The 21,196-nt window shown below is 42.9% G+C and overlaps 1 protein-coding gene across 1 annotated transcript in view; it reads right to left on the reverse strand.

Annotated features, from left to right (window-relative positions):
- Window positions 1-3,009: 3,009 nt before the first annotated feature.
- The window catches only part of DPF3 (double PHD fingers 3), a 187,467-nt gene continuing 169,280 nt past the window's right edge, over window positions 3,010-21,196 (reverse strand). The window contains exons 10-12 of the mRNA XM_032593533.1: window positions 14,454-14,566; window positions 3,994-4,075; window positions 3,010-3,473 (exon numbers count right to left, since the gene is read on the reverse strand). Of these exons, the coding sequence (XP_032449424.1) occupies window positions 3,403-3,473; window positions 3,994-4,075; window positions 14,454-14,566 (266 nt within the window). The 3' untranslated portion in view covers window positions 3,010-3,402. The remainder of the gene's footprint in view (window positions 3,474-3,993; window positions 4,076-14,453; window positions 14,567-21,196) is intronic.

A 21,196-nucleotide genomic window follows, 5' to 3' on the forward strand; every position in this document is an offset into this window, starting at 1 on the left:
TGGCCAGCTAGAGCCACGGTATCAGGGTGAAGTGGAGCAAAGGCACTCGGGCTGTTCCAGGGATCTGGCCGGCAGCCAAGAGCATCATTATCTCCCCTTGGTGGCCTGTATACCCAGTGACGAGATGCCACAGGGTGGGGGCCTCCATCGTGCCAGGCCCCGAGCCAGGATCTTCGCCAGCAAAACTGCTAATCCCTGCAACAGCCGGGCTGGATAGGCCACATCTCCCTACCTCCCAGATGTGGAAAATGAACCTCAGAAGGGCAAAGTCACTTGCCCAAGGTCAACCAGCTAGAAAGTAGCAGAGCTGGGCTTTAAACCAGTTTTTAAGCGAATGCCACACGGAACTGAATTACAGCTCTCTCCCGGAGTCGGCGCCCCGTTCTAGGCGACGATGATCTTGAAGAAAGGAGTATCTCAAGTATCTTCATTCTGAAATCCCCAACCCCAGGGTAAATCCCTCACCCCCACCAACAGGAGACCCACGCACGGTCCCGGTTTCCTTGTCACAGCTTTGGCCGACTGGCCCTGACCACAGGCAGCCTAGCCCCTAAAACATAAACCCATTTTGGTCAAAAGGGAGATTCTGAGAAGGCATCTAACCTTGGCTAATTCACACGAGAAGGGGGCATACAAGTCATTTCGGATCCCTCCTTGGAAAGCTCTGCTTTCCAGTGGTTATCTATATAACATTATGCCTTTTAGGTCTCCCATTGTCACTGTGGAACAGGCAGGGAAAGTATTATTATCTCTTTTTCGTAGGTGAGCAAACAGGTTCAGAGACGTTAAGTGACTTGCCCAAGGCCACACAGCTACTGAGTAGCAAAGACAAAACTAAAACCCTGATCATCAACGTGTATCCCATGATTCTAGCTCGTCCTCTGGGGCTCAAAGAAAGACCAATTTGAAGTTTACCACCACTTTCTCTGTTTCAATACAGCAAGTGATAAATGTGACTCTGGAGATTCTGTCTTCTTGCAGTACCCCGGAAGTGCCATCCCACGAGCTGGCTTTGCTATCCCCACTTTCCAGATGGGGAAACTGAGATCTCCAAAGAGGACAAGGTTGGACCCAGCCTAGAGGGCATGAAACTGGGAAGGGAACCCTGGACCCTCCTAATGTCCTTTCTAGAGCTCTGAGCACTCCCCGGTCCCTCCACTGCAGGATTATAGCACCTGGCCTTGAAGATTCAATTCCTCCTCATAGCTTCCGTGGGCAGCAGGTGGGGCTGGAGGTAGAACAGGGCCACCCCATCATCTGTGTTGAGGTGGGGAACACGTGCGCACATACTCCAAAGAGGACCTGTCAAGTAGCAGGGCCACACTTTTGGGTTTCGGACTTCCTTTTTAAACATGAAAGCCACTGTGGCATTTGGGAACATTCTGGTAACTTTTTTCTCTAAAATTAAGTCAAAGTGATTTTCAAAACCAATCGTCAGCCTTTGAGGACACCCCACTTTGGCTTTTGTGGGAGGACAGAGAGCCGGAGCAGTCGGGAGAGGACATCTGCCCCTCTGGTGTGACCCATCTGGGTAACAGATGACGTGAAAACACAGCAGCTTTCGAAACCCTCCCTGGACCTCCAGCATCCAAAAACAGGTTCGCCAAACAGCAGGGGGAAGGAAGTATCTTATGAGGAAGATGCAAATCCCATCTGGACGGGACCCTTTAAACAAGATCATTATGTATACACAGAGCTCACTCGGAGACCACGGGCCCCTGCAGGAGAGTGACCCCCATCTCCTGCCACAGGTCACTCTGCCAGGCTGTCCGGGTCCACTGGCCAAGAGCAATTAGCCCGGGAGGGAGGCTCTTGCCAAGTCGCAGAGCGAACACTTCTGCCGGGCAGAAGTGGCCCAACTAGCCCAAGTCTCCAGGGCCTTCTTCAGGAGCTGAAGGACTAAAAATAACCTCGGCCTTTGTTGTACGCAGCCGGACCACAGAGATGGGGCTGATTTCAGGGAAGCCGAGCATGCGCGAGGGTCCCACTCACCGAGACCTGCCCTTTGGGCAAATGATTTTTCCAGAAATGTGTCAGTTATTGTGTGCTGCTGCCGTTGCCACTGCTACCGAGATTCAAAGACAGCCCGATCCGCTCCAGCCCTCGGGGCTGACTTCCAACACAGATTTCTCGGAAGCTCAGCCTCCCACCTCTTTCTTCTCAAAACATTTAAAAAAAAAAAAAAAAAAAAGCCAGAGTCCAGCATGTACCGGAGAGCTTCGGGGACAAGAGCAGCCCTCGAGCTGAGGATTCTGCATCGTTGCCACCGTGATCGTAAATAATCACATCCCCCCCCCCCACCCGACCCGGTTATTTGTTTAGGTGACAATCATCTCTTCCCCATCCTGAAATCTCCAGAGTCGGGTATCAGGAGACAGTGGCAAACATACACGGGGTGGAAGGAAGAAATTACTTGGGAAAAGGAATTCGTGGTGCCACATCAATACTGAAAGGTTGCTCAGAGCTGCAGTCCTTTGTATCAATGTTTAGATTCTGGGCAGCCCGCACACACTTTCCTGGCTCTTTAGTCCCAGGGAAAGCTCCAGACCCAGGCTGGCTGGGAGGCAGAGCCTTAGCATGTCCCCTGCCATTGGCTGTGGCTTGTCTCACCTCAAGGATGCCCTTGAGAAGGTCAAGGAACTGCAAAGCCTGATCCTTTGCAAAGCCACTCCCGATGGATACCAAATACTGACGGGCTGTGGCGGGGCCTCAGAATTTTCCTCCCAATGTGTCTGCCCACTCCTCAGCACTTCTATTACCCTCCCCACCCCCCAGCCCCATCAAGAGACCACCCTGGCTGTAGACACCACTAGGTATCTGCTGGGGGTCCAGAAAACTGCTTTTTTTCTTCACAGAGACCAAGGAACAAAAAAGGATTTTCATCGTCAAGATGGCCTCCCGACTCTGAGTCTAGAAGTTTCCAGGGAGGCTTGTAATGAATAACAACTTCTCCACAGCCCTTTGTTCCTCTGCTAAGTTCACGATGAAGAGCCGAAGCAGGAGGCGGGAGGCTGTGTGAAGATTTCTTGGAACACAATAGATAGAAAACACCAAACTACACGTGAATGACTGATAGGTGGTCACAAAACAAGCTTCCCTTAAAATGGGAGCCAGTGAGAGGGCCTCAGTGCTGGGGTAAATGTGAGGGGGTTCCACAGGGCCGGGGCTAGGGGTGTTCTTCAAAAGTGCAAGATCCTTCTGGTAGAAACAAGGAGGGAGCGGCTGAAGTACCGGAACCTGTGTGTAGGAGGTAAGCAGACACCTCACCCTCTTGGTTCTACGTGGCCATGCCCTCTGTGACCACAGGTTTTCCTTACAGTTGGTCTGTCTGGATACATGGGAGCGGGGGCTTGATCTGGTTTGAGCTGGGCTCCGCCTCAGCCTCTCCAGCAACCTGGGGCCCTAAGCTTGGCAGCCAAAGGCTGAGGCCTTTTCTTTGAGCAGTTCCCAGCACAGGTGGCAGCTCCAGCTTCCTGCAAGAAACAAGATGGCGTTACCAGCAGCCGCTCTCGCACCCTCAAGCCCCGCCCCTTGGCCCTAACTCCCGCAAAACCCCGATTCTCTTTTGACTTTCACAGCTCAGAGACTGAGTCCCCGGCCTGAAAATGCGCCGGAGCCTGCAGCTCGACAGAGGGTAAGTGCCGCTCAGAAAAGTTAGGTGCTCGGAGGCGATCAGCTGAACTGCTGTAAAGCCCCTCATTCCTTGGCAGCCACCAGGTCTAGGCCAGTTCCCCGGGGAGGCTTCCTCCCCCACCACTTCTGCCACATGTCCAGGAAACGTCTCCTTGGCCCCCAAGTTGTCATTTCTGGGGGTGGAACCATGCCTCGGTGTCCTCATCTGTACAATGGCCGTGGCCGTACCTACTTCGAAGGATCGTGATCATTAAATGAGACAAGATACGGAAAGGCCTCAGCACAGGCCTGCACCATAGTGAGGGCTCAGGAAGCGGTAGGAGTAGCTGTTGGGGCTACTGTCGACCTCATCATCATTACCTTCTGGGGGCTCAGCCACCGGGGGATTTAAACAGTACATGTGATAGCCACGGTCACAGTCATCGCAGAAGAGTAGCTGGTCCTGGCAGAGTACAGAATAGGTGGAGAGGAAGAGAGAGAGCGTGAATTATTTAGGGCCAGCGTCCGGCCCCCACCTACTCCTCCAGCCAATTCTGTGCGGATCCACCTTCCTGAATGCCCCTTTCCAGGCCCCGTTTGAAGTCCCCCCTGTCCCCTGAATATGCTTTGTGTTCTGCCCATACCTGGAAACTCCTCCTCTGCCTCCCCAACTATGCAAACCCTACCCCCACTTTAGGGTTCTGCTCAAATCATACCTCCTCCAAGAAGCCTTCCTTGACTACCACCTCACATTCAAGCTTAAAGAGATTCCTTATTCTTCTGAACTCCTGTAGCCAGTAACCCTGTCTCCATAAGGCAGAAAAACACTTTACTGCATTTCTGTGTTCCCCATGGTGACTGCCTAGTGCATAGAAAGAACTTTAAGCGTTTGAAAATTTTAATTGAATTCCTCTTAACCTTACCCTTTCCATCTGTGAAATGGGCAACAACCATACTTGATGGTAACATCTATGACACCTCAGAACCTTTGCAGGATTTCATTATGCCAATATAGAGAAATGCATGTGATGTGATGCCACCTTCCAGATCCCAAATGCCTCGTCAGGGGCTGGAGGCTGGAGCCCAGGTGAGAACAGGACCCTCTAGCGCTGTGTTTAACTTCCAAAGACACAGTATACACCTTTGCTCCTGTTCCTGGACACTCTCCCAGCCCCTGACCCCTGCTCTTCTGGACCATTCCCTACACACCTCAAGTCTTCCAGCTCTTCTGTTCTACAGAGATGTCACTAATCTACATCCAATGGAAGTTCTCTCTCCCCTCTTGCATCCCCACAGTTCCCTCTGACATTTAATTGCATTTTGCCTTAGGCCACAAAGCCAGCTGTAGAGTAGACATGTACACACAATTGTTTTCTGGAATAGTTCCTTTTGGAATGTGCCTCCTTTGTCCTCTCCTTTACAGATCGTCAGGCCCTTGGGGCAGAACCTTGTCTGAACTCATCTCCACATCTCCTTCAGAACTGGCACACAGTAGCGATGTGTTTGTGATCTGGTCCCCATTATCCAGGTTCAGCTCTGCTCTATTCTTTGGACCTGCTTGGATGCCTTATAAGACGTTTGCAAAACTAAGTTTTGTATCAAATCTCACCCTGGCACCCCTCCGTATGGAGATCCTGGAAAAAGTAGATATTGAACTTGGAAACCCCAGTGAGCAAGCAATAAGGCAGGAGATATCATGAAAGACTTTTTTTTTTCTCTTTTAAATCATACTAACACCTTTCAGTGGTGCAATGGGAAGCTTTTGAAGAGTTAGCAACAGAGGAGTGACTGGTCACACATGGAATTTAGAAAGATCTCACAAGCTGCTGTGTAAGAATAGATACCTGGGTGGAAGGAGGTTGGTTCTGCAGGCTGAAAGACCACTTAGGATGCACTATCACCATCCAGGTGAGAGGTGAACTCTGAACTAGGGTTGTGGCATGGGGAAAAGGTAAGGGTCCTGTTCCCATTTGAAAGTTATTGATTAGATGTAGAAAACGATAAAGAAGAAATCAAGAACATTACTAGGTTGTGGCTTGGTCGGCAAGCCAGATGATACAACCACCCATTGAGACATGGGCGGAAGAGTAGAGACGTGGGACATAGAAGGCAACCTCAGCCAGAGATATGTTATATACGTCCACAGATCATGCAATGGAGATGCCCTGGAGGCAGCTGGACAGCAGGAAAGATGCCCGATCATGAGATATGGACTTGGGAGACATTGGTGATTAAGATGACAATGGAGGTCCTAAGAGAGGAAGCCCGTGATATGTGACAGATGTCCTTGAACTTGAACTCACGGAGGGATGTCCATTAATTTCTTGAAATTATATGAACAAATTTGAAATTATATGCACAAATGTACATTTTTCGGAGAAAAGAGTAAGTCCATAGCTGTCATTGAATTTTCTGAAATATCAAGGACTCAAAAAAGGTTACTGAGATAAAGGCCAAAAACAGACCCTTGGGAATACCAACTTTAAGGGACAAGCAGAGAAAAAAGAGACTAAGGCAGCAGTCAGAGAGTTAGGATGAAAACCAGGATGGCGTGGTTTACTCCAAAAAATGTACACCATTATTTTGGAGCTGAAGTAAGCTATATGACAATATGATTTAGGAATAATACAAGGAGGAACAAGTTAGGATGGGGACAGAAAATAGGGAGAGACTTGTCAGAAACAGTATTACTAAAGTCTTTAAGACACATGACTCTTACTATAGCGCTGACACAAGAAATACAAGAAGGTAGAATACAGTGGATTAGACTTTCCCAAAGGGAAACCAGGTGTCTCTAGATTTAAATAAATTTTTCATGGGTTGATTATTGTCTAGTACCACATTCTCTTCTTTTCCATGTGCTTTTCAGGATAACTGCTTGTCAGGTCCACCCAGATCGGCCAGCTCATGGTAACCCCCATGAAAAACATAATTTAAGAACCTCTTGGGGCGCCTGGGTGGCGCAGTCGGTTAAGCGTCCGACTTCAGCCAGGTCACGATCTCGCGGTCCGTGAGTTCGAGCCCCGCGTCAGGCTCTGGGCTGATGGCTCAGAGCCTGGAGCCTGTTTCCGATTCTGTGTCTCCCTCTCTCTCTGCCCCTCCCCCGTTCATGCTCTGTCTCTCTCTGTCCCAAAAATAAATAAACGTTGAAAAAAAAAAATTTAAAAAAAAAGAACCTCTTACTCCCAAGTACCAGAGAACCAGTTCCAGTACAATGGCTATAGTTCCAGTAGAATGGGAACCCTAGTCTGGAATGTGCATGGCAAATCCCTGACTATGTGAGAGGTACCCTACAGCCCAAGCAGCCTCACCCTTGATTCCTCTCCTACAATCAATGAGAAACCTCTGTATTAACACTGTTGGTAAAGCCAAAGACCAGAACTAACCCAAATGTCTATCAACAAGAGACTGTTTGATTAACTAATGAAGAACTATGCAGCTGTAGGAAGAAATGAAGATTATGTCTAAATACTGTGGTGGAGTAATCTCAAAGATATCCAGTAAAAAAGCAAGGTGAGGAAAACAGGTGTGTTTGTTACTATTTTCCAAGAAAATGCATTTTCTTTCTGGATTCATTATGCGTATGGGTTCATACACATGAATTCTTACAACTTCATACATATATACATATAATGTTATATTTAAGTAGAAAGGAAAGATAAGCCATAATTTTTTTAAACGGCCACCTATGAGCAGAGTGAGGGAATAGTGTGAAAGAGTAGGAATAGCAGACAGATTTTCTTGAATATCCTGTTTGTTTTAATAGACTTGATTCTGGAACCAGTAAATATTTTGCATAGTCACAAGACAAAATTCACACTGTAATTTCTCTAAAAATAAAAGAAAAATGAAACAAGTGAATCTAATTATGTATGAGTTGATGGCATAACCACACAGAAAGTAACTATTTCAAGTGACTCTAAATCAAGTAGTTTGACTGTACATCCTTAGTCATCATCTTAGTCTTAAACAAAAATAAGTGTGTGTGTATGTGTATATATAAAAATATATTTCCTTTCAGCAATCATATTTTTGGTGGTAATGGTGGAATTAATATTCTGAAACTTGTACGTATCAAATGAATGATTATGTTGTTATTGAGAAGAATTTTGACATGCTTGAAGGAAAATACAGATGTAAGATCAATGAAGTTAAGTAAAAACCCTATAGTTATTCCTGAGTATGAATTAGAAGTATCCGTATAAATTCAAGTATCCATACAAATTCAGCATTTTGTCTTTAAAACAAACAAAAACATATTTTCTAGCTGTATCCATTTAAAATGCCCCAAAACAATGACTAATGAGGTAAAAATTAGCACCCCTAGTACCCCTATTATGTTCTCTAAAGATCATTGCCCACTGAAATGACCAGAGGTCCTTGAAGAAATGGCTGGTTCCAGGTCGAGGGCATGAAATGTATAAATAACTTCACATATTGGAAAGCAAGGAAACCATCAAATACTATTGGGGTCATGTCTAAAGGACTCAAGATCCAACCTGATTACATTCTCGCTGGTCAAATATAGGACAATTTTAACTGTAATGGATTGAAACAAATAAGATATATTTAAATCCTTGGGTTCATAAAGATACTATTTATTAAAAAAAAAAACAAAAAACAAAAAACAAAAAAAAAACAACCTTGTCACCTTTGGAAGAAGCTAGGGAAACATCCCTTTATTTTTTGGTTTATTACCTTGATATAATTTTAGTCGTAGAGAAAGTTGCAGAACGGTACAAAGAGTTTCTGTACCCACTTTACTCAGCTTCCCTTAGTGTTGACATCTTACATTATGATAGGACGATCATGAAAAGCAGGATATTACCATTGACATAATACTATTGACTAATCTGCAAGCCTCATTTGAAATTCACCAGTTTTCCCACTTCTATCTCTTTTCCCAACATCCAATCCAGGATCTCACATTGTATTTAGTTGTCATGTATTCTTAGTGTCCTTGAATCTGTGACAGCTTCTCGGTTTGTCTTTCACGACCTTGATACTTTTGAAGAATCTAGGCCAGTGATTTTGTAGAATGTCACTCAATTTGACTTTGTCTGATCTTTTTTCATGAGAAGATTGAGGGTGTGCACTTTGGGCAAGAATACTACAAAAGAGATGTGGTGCCCTTCTTAGTGCATCATATCAGGGCATTAATACCAATATGTCTTATTACGAGTAATGTTATTCTGATCAAATAGTTTAGGCAGTGTCTGCCAGTTTTTACTATAAAGTTATAATTTTTCCATTTGGATTGTATTAGTAAGTAATCTGGTTGGGGAGATACTTTGAGATTATGCAAATAATCTCACCAATTGGCACCAATTGATTGTTCTTGCTTACAACAACCCAAAACAGTGATGTTCGCCTATTCGTGATTTCCCTCTTCCCTCTACACTTATTAATTGGAATTCTACGCTGAGAAAAAGTTTAATTCTTCCCTATTTATTTATTCAAATTTTTAAATAGCAGTATGGATTTTGTTCTTCGGATTTTAATGCAACACAATCCTTATTGACTTTGTTGCTCAAATTATCCCAGATTTGCCGTTAGGAGTTCCTTCAATTTAGTTCCTGTGTCCTTTAGGCATGCTTTATCAATTTTTGAGCACTTCCCTACTTTCTAGTACCATAGGATGCTCCAGACTTCTCTCGTATCTCCAGCCCTAGGATCAGCCATTTGTCCAAGGGTTCCTAATTCCTTTTACTGGAGAATGGTATTTAGAAACCAGTATCTGGGTACCATGGATCCTCATCGCTTCTGCGTTGTCATTGCTTCTAGGCTCTCCCAGAGAATAGAATTAGGAAGTAAATGTATGTGTAGGTACACATGCGCACACCTGTATTTATTTCTGTATCTATCTACTATTACATATAGATATACATGTATACAAGTAGAGAACTATACACACACACACATACACACACACATCTTATATAAAATATATAAGCATATAGATACACAATATGTTATATCAAAAATCATAAATTTATCCTAACACCCCTATTCCAACCCCAACACCACAGGATTCAGTCTAGCCTTCCCTCTTTATTTGACTGTTCTTTCTGTGACATGGAGAAAACTGGCTCTCATTACCACAATATATACTTATTGGTTCGGACCTGTACATACATAAGGTAGTTTCAGAATGACTAACTTATATGCCTGTAAGAAACAAATTTACTAACTAGGGTATGATATTTATATAGTCTTTCTACCTTTAGCCTTAAAACACATAGTCGTGTACTGCTTTCTCAAGTTACTAAAGTTAGTTCTTTCCTTCCCCACCCTTCAGGATGGTTATGCTATCTATTTACATTAGGTTCATTTGCTACTGTTCATGTTCCAGCTTCAGTCCCCACCCCCCCCAACATCCTGGTTGATTTTAGTATTTTCCTGTAATAGGGTATGTACAACATTACCTTGGTCCTAAGTGTCAGCGCTATACAAAAAGGCGTTCTCAGAGAAGTGCTATCCAACCCCTATTTCCCTGTTCTTTCTGCCCCATCCCCTCCCACTGCTGTAGGTAACCAGTCTCTTTAGTTTCTTGTTTATCCTTCCTGTATTTCTTTTATACAAGCAAACAGATATATATTTTTTTCCTATGCCTTTCTTATAAGAATGGCAGCATACTATGGATACAGATATTGTGTTGACGTCGATTTTTTCATTTAACGATACTAAACGTAGAAATTCCATATCAATTTATAAAAATCTGCCTCATTTTTCTTTATAGCTGCAAGTATTCCAGTGATGGCTATGCCATCATTTATTCAATCATCCTTCTGCATGTGAACATTTAGGTCATTTCCAATATTTTATCACTATAAAAAATGCACCCATGAATAACCTTACGCACATGTATTTTCATAGTGTTATAAGTATACCTTCATGGTAGATTCCTAAAGATGAGATTGCTGGGTCAAAAGGTAAGTGCGTAGTGGTTGTGTTAGGCAGGCATTGCTAAATGTCCCTACAAAAGAGTGGTGCCACTTTGTACTCCCACTGACAATGTATGAGGGTGCCAATTTCCCCACAGCTTCATCAACAGAATGTATTCTCAGACTCTTTCTTCCCAGTTTGACAGGTAAGAAATAGTATCCCAGTCTTTTTTTCATTTGAATTTTTTAAATTATGAGTGTGTTCAGACATTTTTTTTTTTCAAATGTTTCAGGTCTATTTTTACGTCTTTTGTGACTCTTCTTTCATGTTTTTACCCATTGTCTTTGTTTTTAATTTATTTATTTAAATTCGAGTTTAACATACCGTGTAGTATTGGTTTCAGGAGTAGAACTTAGTGATTCATCACTGACATGGAACACCCAGTGGTCATCCTAACAAGTGCCCTCCTTAATGCCCATCACCCATCCAGCCCACCCCCTCCACCTCCCATTTTCTATCAGGTCTCTGGTCCCTTGTCCCTCAAATGTTAAGAGTTCTTTATATGTTAGGGGTATTAGCTCTTTATTTGTGGCATATGCTGCAAATATATCCTCCCAGTTTGTTAGCTGTCTTTTTACTTTATCATGGTTTTTTACTATGCAATTTTTTTTAATGTTTATTCATTTTGAGAGAGACAGCGAGAGACAAAGGGATTTAGAACAGGAGCAGCGGAGGGGCAGAGGTTGGAAGAAAGAGAATTCCAGGCAGGCTCTGCACTGTCAGCACAGAGCCTGACGCAGGGCTCAAACGCACGAACAGTTAGATTATGACCTGAGCCAAAATCAAGAGTCAGACGCCTAACCGACTGAGCCACCCAGGCAACCCTACTATGCAAGTTTTTCTGTAGCCAAATCTGTCAGTATTTTCTTTTATTGCTCCTTAATTCTGAGTCACAGAAAATCTTCCCTGATACTTAGACTAAAGAGGAATTCACCCATGTTTTCTTCTAATACTAATGTGGTTTTATCTTTTATATTTAGATCCCCAGTCCATTTACAGACTGTTCTTATATATTATGTGAGACATGGACTTAATTTTATCTTTTACAAAATGATTACCCTATTGTGTCAGCACCATTCATGAAAATGTAATTAGAGGCAACCTTTATCCTAATACCAAAGGTCCATAGATAGCTGGGTCAATCTATGGGTTTCTTTTCTATTCCATTAGTCTATTTGTCTATACTGTTTTAACTAGAGGCTTTATAGTAAATAAATAATAACTGATAGGGCTAGTCTCCACTCATAATTTGTTGTTTTCAGTGTTTTCTTGACTATTCTTGCATATTTATTTTTCCACATGAACTTTAGTATCAATTTGTCTAATTCCATAGAAGAGCTTGTTTGGTATTTTTATTGGGTTTGAATTAAATTTGTAAACTCAGGAAGAACTGACATCTTTCTAATGTTGAATCATTCTATCCAAGATCGCAAAAATGTCTTTCCATTTGCTCAAGTCTACTTCTGGGCTTTTTCAAAAGGGTTTCAAACCTGTTTTTGTTTTTTCAAAAAAACCTTTTTTTTTTTCCCTTTATATGGGATTTACACATTATCGTTAAGCTTATTTCTAAGTATTTCTTCTTTGTTGCTATTGTAAATGGGATTGCTGTACTATTGTATCCTAACTGGCTGTTATTTGTGCATGTGAAGGCTATTAATTTTTGTGTGGTAATTTTATCAGCAGATAACATCCTGCTACCTTTAATGTTTGAGGTAACTTTATCATTGCTTCTCTAGGGTTTTCCAGATATACTATTCTAGTTTGTGAATTAGAGTTTTGCTACTTTGTTACCATTCTTATACCAGTAGTTGATTTCTCTTGTCTAATCACATTAGTTAATATCTCTAGAATGATGGCAAATAGTCATGGAAATAGTGGGCATCCTTACTTGGTTCCTGATCTTAGTAGAAATGCCTCTAGTGTTTCCCCATTAAATAAAATAATGGATTTAGTTCTAAGGTATAACAAGTTTATCATATTAAGAAATATCCCACAGGGCCGCCTGGGTGGCGCAGTCGGTTAAGCGTCTGACTTCGGCTCAGGTCACGATCTCGGGTCCGCGAGTTCGAGCCCCGTGTCGGGCTCTGGGCTGACGGCTCAGCGCCTGGAGCCTGCTTCCGATTCTGTGTTTCCCTCTCTCTCTGCCCCTCCCCCGTTCATGCTGTGTCTCTCTCTGTTTCAAAAATAAATAAACGTTAAAAAAAATAAAAAAAAAAAAGAAATATCCCACAATTCCTGATTTGTTGAGTGTTTTTTTTAAATCACGAATAGGTGTTGAAACGACCTTGTGATTTTGAAAACTGATAAATAAAGGGAAAGAACCAAGCATTTATCCTCCCTTTTCTATATAATCTAAACTTGAGAGTAACCAAATATAAGGTTGGAAAAGTTTCTCTTTGCAGAAATTCTACTTTGCAGTAATTCTACTCCAGCTAGTAAACAAAGAAGAAATTATAAAATAAGAATATCACTATTTTGCAACCTCTAATGACACAGTCAGTCTAGGGGCACCTGAGTGGCTCAGTGGTTGGGTGTCTGACTCTTGATTTTGGCTCAGGTCATGGTCTCATGGTTCATGGGTTCAAGCCCCATGTCAGGCTCTGCGCTGACAGTGTAGAGCCTGCTTGGGATTCCCTCTCTCCCTCTCTCTCTGCCCCTTCCCCGCTTGTGCTTGTTCACTCCACTATCTCTCTCAAAAATAATAAACATTTAAAAAATAATCAATCAAGTTGAAGATCATCAATAGCTTCCACATTCACAAAAAGAAATATACCAGGCATTAAATACTTCCTGATAAAAGAATACACACTACTTATGAAGTAGTCTTGAGATATATATGTGTGTGTGTGTATGAGTATATATATACATATATATATATAGATATATATATATAATCAATTCCCATATATACTATATTATAATATATATTTTTTAATATAAGAGCCTGAATTTGATGAGGATTCTAGTTCTAAGCACCAATATACAAGAGATATAAGAGACAGAGGGAAATGTCAAACACCAGTATAGGGATGTAGTCAGTAAAAATACAGTCCTGGGAAACTCGGCTCAACAAATTAACTGATTTCTTAAACAAAAATTCAAGGGGGGAAAAAGAGAGCAAAATGGAGGGGAAACATACATGTTAAAAGAAACTTTAAAGACATATCAACTAATGGCAATGTATGAGCCTTATCTGGATCCCAATTCAAATAAACGAGCTACAATAAAAAAACATTTAAGACAGTTTAAGGCAAGGCAACACTGAAGACAATTGTGGCAATAGGAATGTTAACTGGATGTTTGGTTATATTAAGGAATTATTGATTCTTTTTTTAGTTATGTCAACATTTTTGTCACTCTTGTTAAAAAGTAAGTCCTTATCTTTTGGGGAAACATGAAATATTTACAGGTAAAGTGATATTATGACCGGGATTATGTGGGAGGATGTGGGAGGATATTGATCATAGTTGAAGCTGGTGGTAGGGTCTATCAGTTTCATTATTTTCTGTACCTTTGTATAAGTTTGAAATCGTCTATAACAAAAAGTGTGTTTTTTTTAAAATTCTGCATTTATTAGAGTTAACGTTTAGACCCAATGAGATCACGTACTCTGGAACATGGCGTAAATGGTCAGGCACATCCCAACCATAAGCAGTGGGCACCACTGTCTGTCACTGAACCCTCAAGGGAAAGTGGCAGTGAGGTAGCCTCTGGCTGTCACCTCCTACACCTCCCTCCACAGGCACAGAGAGCACCCAAGGTCCCTGTTGGGCAAGGAGGGGTTCTGACATTTTCCCCAGGAGCCCAGTGACAAGATTCCTTCCTTCTTTTCCACCCCTCTAAGGATTCCCAGACCCTTGGATTTCTCCCTCCTGCAAGGGAAGTCCCAAACTCACATCATTCTCCGAGGTCCCACAAAGGATGCAGGATTTGCACTCTATGCACTGCCACTTGTAGGTCTTGACGGCCTCAGTCATGTTCAGGGTGAACTGCAGGCAGGTTGGGTGACCTGCAAGAAGCAGAAATGGCAGCATAAGGGCCACAGGATCTGACCTGTCACCCCTCAACATCACTTTAACCAAAAACACATTTATGCCCAACTTAGAGGAAGGGCAGGTAGCACAGGCTGGGGAAAAACTGGGCCCCTACCCACACCCCTCACAGCCACCTGCAGTTACATCAGATCAAGGCCCAAGAGAGATATTGGCATTAACCCTGTTACCGGGGAAAGATGCCATCCACGTCCTCTTGCCCTAAGAGTCGCGTCCCCTTGAAGGTGTAACCGGTCGATGAGGACAGAAAGTGGTGATCGGAGAGGAAGAGAAGGGAAATTGTGGAGTGTACTGTACAAGGCAGCACCATGAAAGTCACCAGCATTTCGACCCAAACCTCAGCATCAACCGTGACAGGAGCAACACATAAGAGCTGTTTGGAGCTAGGCCTTCCAACCTGCACAGTTGTCCACATTCACACTGCCTCCAGGCACAGGGAGGAGGTCAGAAGGAGCGTGTGAGCTTTCCCAGGGCAGAGTTCAGGGGCTCTGTGAAATAGCACTGCACTGCTATGTAAAGAATCCATGCCCACACCCAGGACACTAGTAGAAGTTCACGCCCTGCACGGTAACAGGAACCATGGAGGAGAGCGGCCTGGCAGGCAGGGCAAAAAAGTGTACCATAGCATCACAATGACCAGGTCTATCCACTGGTCCTTACTCTTCTCCATCCCAAGTATCATGTTAGCCAAACCATTAGCAAATCAGGGGCGGACACTAATTGGGGATGGACATTAAGCTGTGACCTAAGAGCACACAGTCCCAGTGGCCCATCATCCAAGGCTTGGCATGAAGGGCTGGATTCTCTTTGCAGCCATGGCACACCCAAAAGAGAGATGCCAGCCCTGAGAGAGCAGCTATGAGCCATAGAATGTGAAGACTCTTGGCCTTCTATTTGGCAGGGAAGAGAAACTTGGGTGATGTTCCCAGGTTTTGCAGGAACCTGCCCACAGCACCCAAGGCAATGTCCATGACTGACTCTGTCACAAAAGAACTGGGAGCTCTGCTGGGGGTTCACCCTTTTCCAGAGCCCCCAGCTCCACCAAACCCACCACATAGTGTATTGCATTGCTTCTTGCTTGTAAGGGAACGTGTTCTCCCAAAGAAGAATACTAAAGAGAGGGGACACCAGTCAGAGCCAGTCCTACCAACCTAGTACCCTCCACAGATAGTCAGGACCCCACATGGTAGCACCACCCCTTGGCAAAGCCACATCCCAGCAGGAGGTCCCCATTTCCTCCCTTCCAAATATTCAGAGGGCTGGTTACATTGTGGTCATTCGGGAACATGCTGTCTATTCAGTCAACATAAGGATCCTTCAAATATGAGCGTCCACAAATATAAATCTCACGGAGTCCTCTCTGAGAGAATAAGAGTGGGGATGGAAATGACTCATCAGTGCGGAGCACGGGGGACACTTAGCAAGGAACACACAGAAGCATCGAGAGAGGGCAGATCTAAAAGCTTTTCAAGGACTCACCAGGTGCCATCCAACTTAGAAGTTCCCACAGCTCTGAATTAATAAGGCTCTCAAAGTGCCACCATGGCAATGACCCAGAGAGAAACAAGCCCAGATGAATATCCAGCTGATATTCTTGAAAACATCTCAAAGATCTGTCTAAGAACGACACAGGGTTGTTCTCAATTCCAATCTCCCAGAAAGAATACTGGGGTGGGAATGAGAGAGAAAACACCAGCTTGAGGTTCTGAGTGGTATGGGCTGTGGATGTCCAGGTTCTCAGACAGGGCACCCCTGGGTAGGTTGAAGATGAGTCCACGGAGCAGATACCCATATATGCAAGTCGATTTTGCCCAGTTCTGTGGCTTCATCCCAGCCACAACCAGCTGTCTTGAGATAATTGTTCATTAACTTAACAGGCATTCCCTGAGCACCTGCTAGGCCACTCATTGCATTAGACAAAAAAAGATACAGTGGTGAGCAAGGCACCCCAAACCCCTCTAATGCAGCCAGAGAGAACTCAAATTAATAAGCTACATGCACACTTACCGTTGTGTGATAGGTTCCATGAAGGAAAATCATAATGAAACAAACCACAGTAGAACCTCACCTAGTCAGAGATGTCAAGGAAACCATCCAAGCAAGATCTTTAAGCTGATACCTGACAGATAAAGAGGACTTAGCTGGTTTGGAGGAGGGAGGGTGAGAGGCAGCTAGAGGGGTACCTGGAGCCAGATTACACAGGGACCTAGAGCCCTTATTTAAGGATTCGGGGCTTGAAAATCATTAAAGGGTTTTAAGCAAGGCGTTGACTGGATCACACTGTGTTTTAAAGGAGCATTCTTTAGCATGAGAGACCTTTGGGGTGATGAAGCAGTCTGTACCTTGATGGTGGTGGCGATTACATATGTGGAAGATTGCATAGAGCCGTACATATACACACATGAGTACTCATGCATGTGTATGCCTGTAAAACCAGTAAAATGTGAATAATTGCATCGATGTCAGTTGCCTGGCTTTGAGAGTGTACTATAGTTATGTAAGCCGGTACCATGGGGAGAAACAGAGCAAAGGGTGCACGGGACCTCTGTGTAATATATTTTTGTAACTTTCTAAGAAGCTATCATCATTTCAAAATAGAAAGTTGAAAGGATATTTTTAAATAAGGAAAGCACAAATAAAGATTCAAATCATCAAAAAGGAAGGTAGGAAGGAAGAAGCTGCTGTCTAAGAAAAGAATGTGTTGGGGAACAGGGGGAAAGGGAGGTACAAGAATTGCTGCCAGGAAGCCAGTCAGAAGCTACTGGGAGAGAGACAAGGATGGTTAAGCTAAGGTGGAGATTTCAGAGTATTAAAGAAATCACTGATAGGACTCAACAACTGTTTGAATGTTGGGAGTGTGGGGAGAAAGAGATGATGAGAATATTCTCAAGGTTCTGGATCTAAGAACCTGGGTGGGTTATGCAATAGCTTTACTCAGACGAGAAAGACTATAATAAGCATAGAAGGACTTGATGCAGAGCAGGGAGAGAGGTCTTCTCTCTGTCTGGGGCATGTTGAACTTGGGAAGTTTGGGAGACTTCTGGTAGAAATGTCAAGTGGAGAGTCAAATATATGGATTTATAACTCAAGAGAGAAACATGGACTAGACATATAAATTTAGGAGCCATTGCTAAATAGGTGGTCATCGAAACAATGAGAATTAATGAAGTCATCGAAGAGAAGGGCAAAGGGAAGAGAAAGGATGAGGAGAGAACAGAAGGGAGAGAAAAAGGTCTAGGACTGCACATAGAGAACTCAACTATTTAACAATGAAAAGAAAGAACCAAGAGAGGAGACTGGGAAGGATGGCCAGGGAGGTAGATACAAACTATGCAAGCATGGGGTCAGAGCAGACAAAAGAAGAGATTTCAAGGAGAAAGGGTGGTCAGTTGTGTTGACTTCCACAGGTTCTTGAGTTTATCATTGCTTAATAAAGACCCAGAGTGAGGGAGTGTTGACAGATCAGAGCAAAAGCTGCCCTACTAATAGTAACACTCCAGGAGTGTCATCTTCCCTAGGAAGGAAGGTCAGCACATTCCAGAACATGACATGGAATTCAGTAGCCAAATGTGCATGTGGGGCTGCCTCTGTGAGTAGGGATGGAGGGTGGCATGTGTTGTTTGTGCCAACAACATTCCACAAATATTTATTAAGAGCTAATTCTATATTCAAGTTCTCTTAGACCACTGTGCCAAGCTCTGAAGACATTTTCTGGAATAGCTTTGGACCAGTGAACAGTAGCAAGTGGTTTCTGGAAACTCCTGTTGGAAGTCTCTGAAAATATCCTATGGGCTTTTTCTGTGTTTCTGTCTTGAGAAAGTCATCAGGGTCCCCAAAGGGAACAAAGCTCACACAGCCTACCCCCGACTCCTAACACCCCCAGTAAAATGCAGAAGTAGGATTAGCCTCAGCACTAGCTACAGAGCTCTGTCAGCTCAAAATTCAAGGCATCACTGAAGATCAAGAGGAAAGTATAGAATGCAACGTCTTAGCTGGGGAGGGTGAGGCACAAGAAGTTAAGTCACACAAGCAGCCATTAGCAGGTGCAAAAATTATGTCTAAAACTAAATCCTCTGTGTTGTCACGACAAGTTGACTGCCTGTTGCCTGTCTCTAATAACTGGAAAAGTCATTTGCTAGATAAAACTGTAAGAATACAAATTCTTATCTACCATAGAAATGACTGAAATAATGCATACTGTTGGACAAAGGAAAAAGATTCTAAGGAAAATGCTAGTAACCCATTCCTGAGTTTGAGTCCGAAAACTCCTCATTTTTGCCCAGAACTACCTTCTAAAATCCTTGGAAGTAAGACAGTAGATATAGTCTTCCAATTCAAGGGTAGAAAAAAGAGACACATTGGTGTAAAAAAAATTTTTACTTATAGTCACTTGCTACTTAAAGATGCCCATTTCAACTCTTTTGTAAAGTTAACTATCATTCTGTAAGGCATTTGCTTGGAAATTTAGTTTTTCTTATCTCCAGCCTCCTTAAAGCAAGGAATACCTGTATTGCTATTTAAATAGCCCTATGGAGTGAAGGGGAAACAACCCTTCCCAGGTCTCTGTGGGCGAGATGAATCAACAGGACATTTATAAGATTCCAATTACCAAAATGAATTTAGAAAGTGCTGCAGTGTGAATGACTCATCCCAGCCAGATCATTAGAAACCAAGTCCTTCCTGAGTGTTCCACCAAATTTCTTCCATCGGGAGGGCTCAGTAAATCTTCTGCCTGCTTATTTAGTTGGTCCTATAGTGACTTGGTGTGAAGATGCATTCCTAATCCAGCTCTAACTCCTTCCAAAATTGACCTCCATCCTCTGTAAAAGTTGAAAAAAAATTTAACACATGGTCACCACGTGCTAGAAACCTAACTTCTGAACAGTGTTTTCAGACAATAGGAATTTGGCTCCAGGGTGCTATTGCAGAAGGTAGCAAGAAAAGGGAAACCAGTAGGATTTAAGAAGCTTCTCAGAAAAGAAGAGACTAAGAGAGTGAATGAGACTAAGGTGAATGCACTATAACCTACCGAGCTCAGTAAAAAAAAGAGAGGGCTGGCATCTGAAAGCAGTGACAACTCCCTCGCCACTTGAAGAACACAGCTCATGACTTCTCAGAACCCCTGGGCTAGCTACGGAGAATGTTCCGGGGACAGCAAACGGGATTTCATGGTATTTGAGCGAGAAGGCACACAGATAAATATCCAGGCAAAAACCAGTTTCACACTCACATCTCTTCCTACACATGCTCATATACAACTGCCCACACACATGGGTATTTCCAACCTTTCAGAGACGAAAATATCTAAGTATACCTTGTTGATTAAGCTCACATTACGATTGTGACTTAGAAGTTACCAGAAGTCATTAACCAGTCAATATCACTCTACAGATATGCAGCACAGTGAGAAAAACACAGTTCATTTTCAACAAACCCTGGGCAAAGCTGGACAAAGTGCTGTGACACATATCTCTTATATTATGACCCTTATCAAGAGAGTTTTTTACTTCATCTTCACCAATATTGAATTTGGACTAGGCTAAGCCACATTGCTGATTAAATGACAGCTCCAGAAAAAAAAAAAAAAAAACCCACAGCATTATCTTGCTAGCTATGTGCTAAAAATACAAATAAAACAGATACAAATAACTGTGGAACTAGCATAGTCTATTATTTATTCATTGTGAAATTATAAACACCTAATTATATTTTATTTCCTTATTTATCAGTGTTGATCTCTTAAAAACCAATTTCTCAGGAAAGAAAAACCTAAATATCCATGATTTCCAGGCAAGTAAGTGCAAGCCTCAAATTGAACTCGTTGGTCTGATGCTTAGTTTATAGAAATTACATTGTATAAAATATGTAGGATCAATTCCAGTCTGAAATAGCACCAAAATCAAGTCTCCATGGGCATTCATTAAAAAATAATTTGGCTCAAATTTCTAACAGTTTCCTATATTCATACACACATAAAGTTTCTAATATTTACATATTGCAAAAATATGTAAGAAGCTTTAGCTGAAGAATTATGCAAAGTGCAGTCAAATTGGAATCATCCATGCTAAAGAGTAATTTGAGGAGAAAAAAATATTACTAGCTCACTCTGGGAAGCCTCTCATTCAATCAGATCCATTCATTCTCACTTATTCTCTCTCCCTCACTCCTCTCTGTCTCTCTCTGTCTCTGTCTCTGTCTCCCCCTCCCTCTATTTCTCTCGCTCTCTCCTTTCCACCCCCCTCCACTCTGAGACTCAGCTTGTCAGGTAGAGGGAATGAGGCTCTGAATCATTATACTTCATCTGTAAAGGGGATAGCCAATTCTGAGCAATCGAGAATTCAACCCCTGCACACACATATTATGACAAGTATGTTAACCAGGCACTGCTTCTTCACATAGCTTATTTCCCAGGCCCTGCTTTGTAAACTTTCTGTAGTGGTCTGCAGGTTCAACTCTCATCTGCCCCAGCGTTACTTCTAACGCTAAGACATCCACAAATCAATGACACAATAGCATTCCAGAGGCACCCGTGTGGCTCCCTTTTTTCCTCATCGTTTTTAATGTATTTCAAAGAAGACAAAGAAGAG

Source organism: Lynx canadensis, chromosome B3 (genome assembly GCF_007474595.2).
Source record: "Lynx canadensis isolate LIC74 chromosome B3, mLynCan4.pri.v2, whole genome shotgun sequence".
In the NCBI taxonomy this organism is placed as follows: domain Eukaryota; kingdom Metazoa; phylum Chordata; class Mammalia; order Carnivora; family Felidae; genus Lynx; species Lynx canadensis.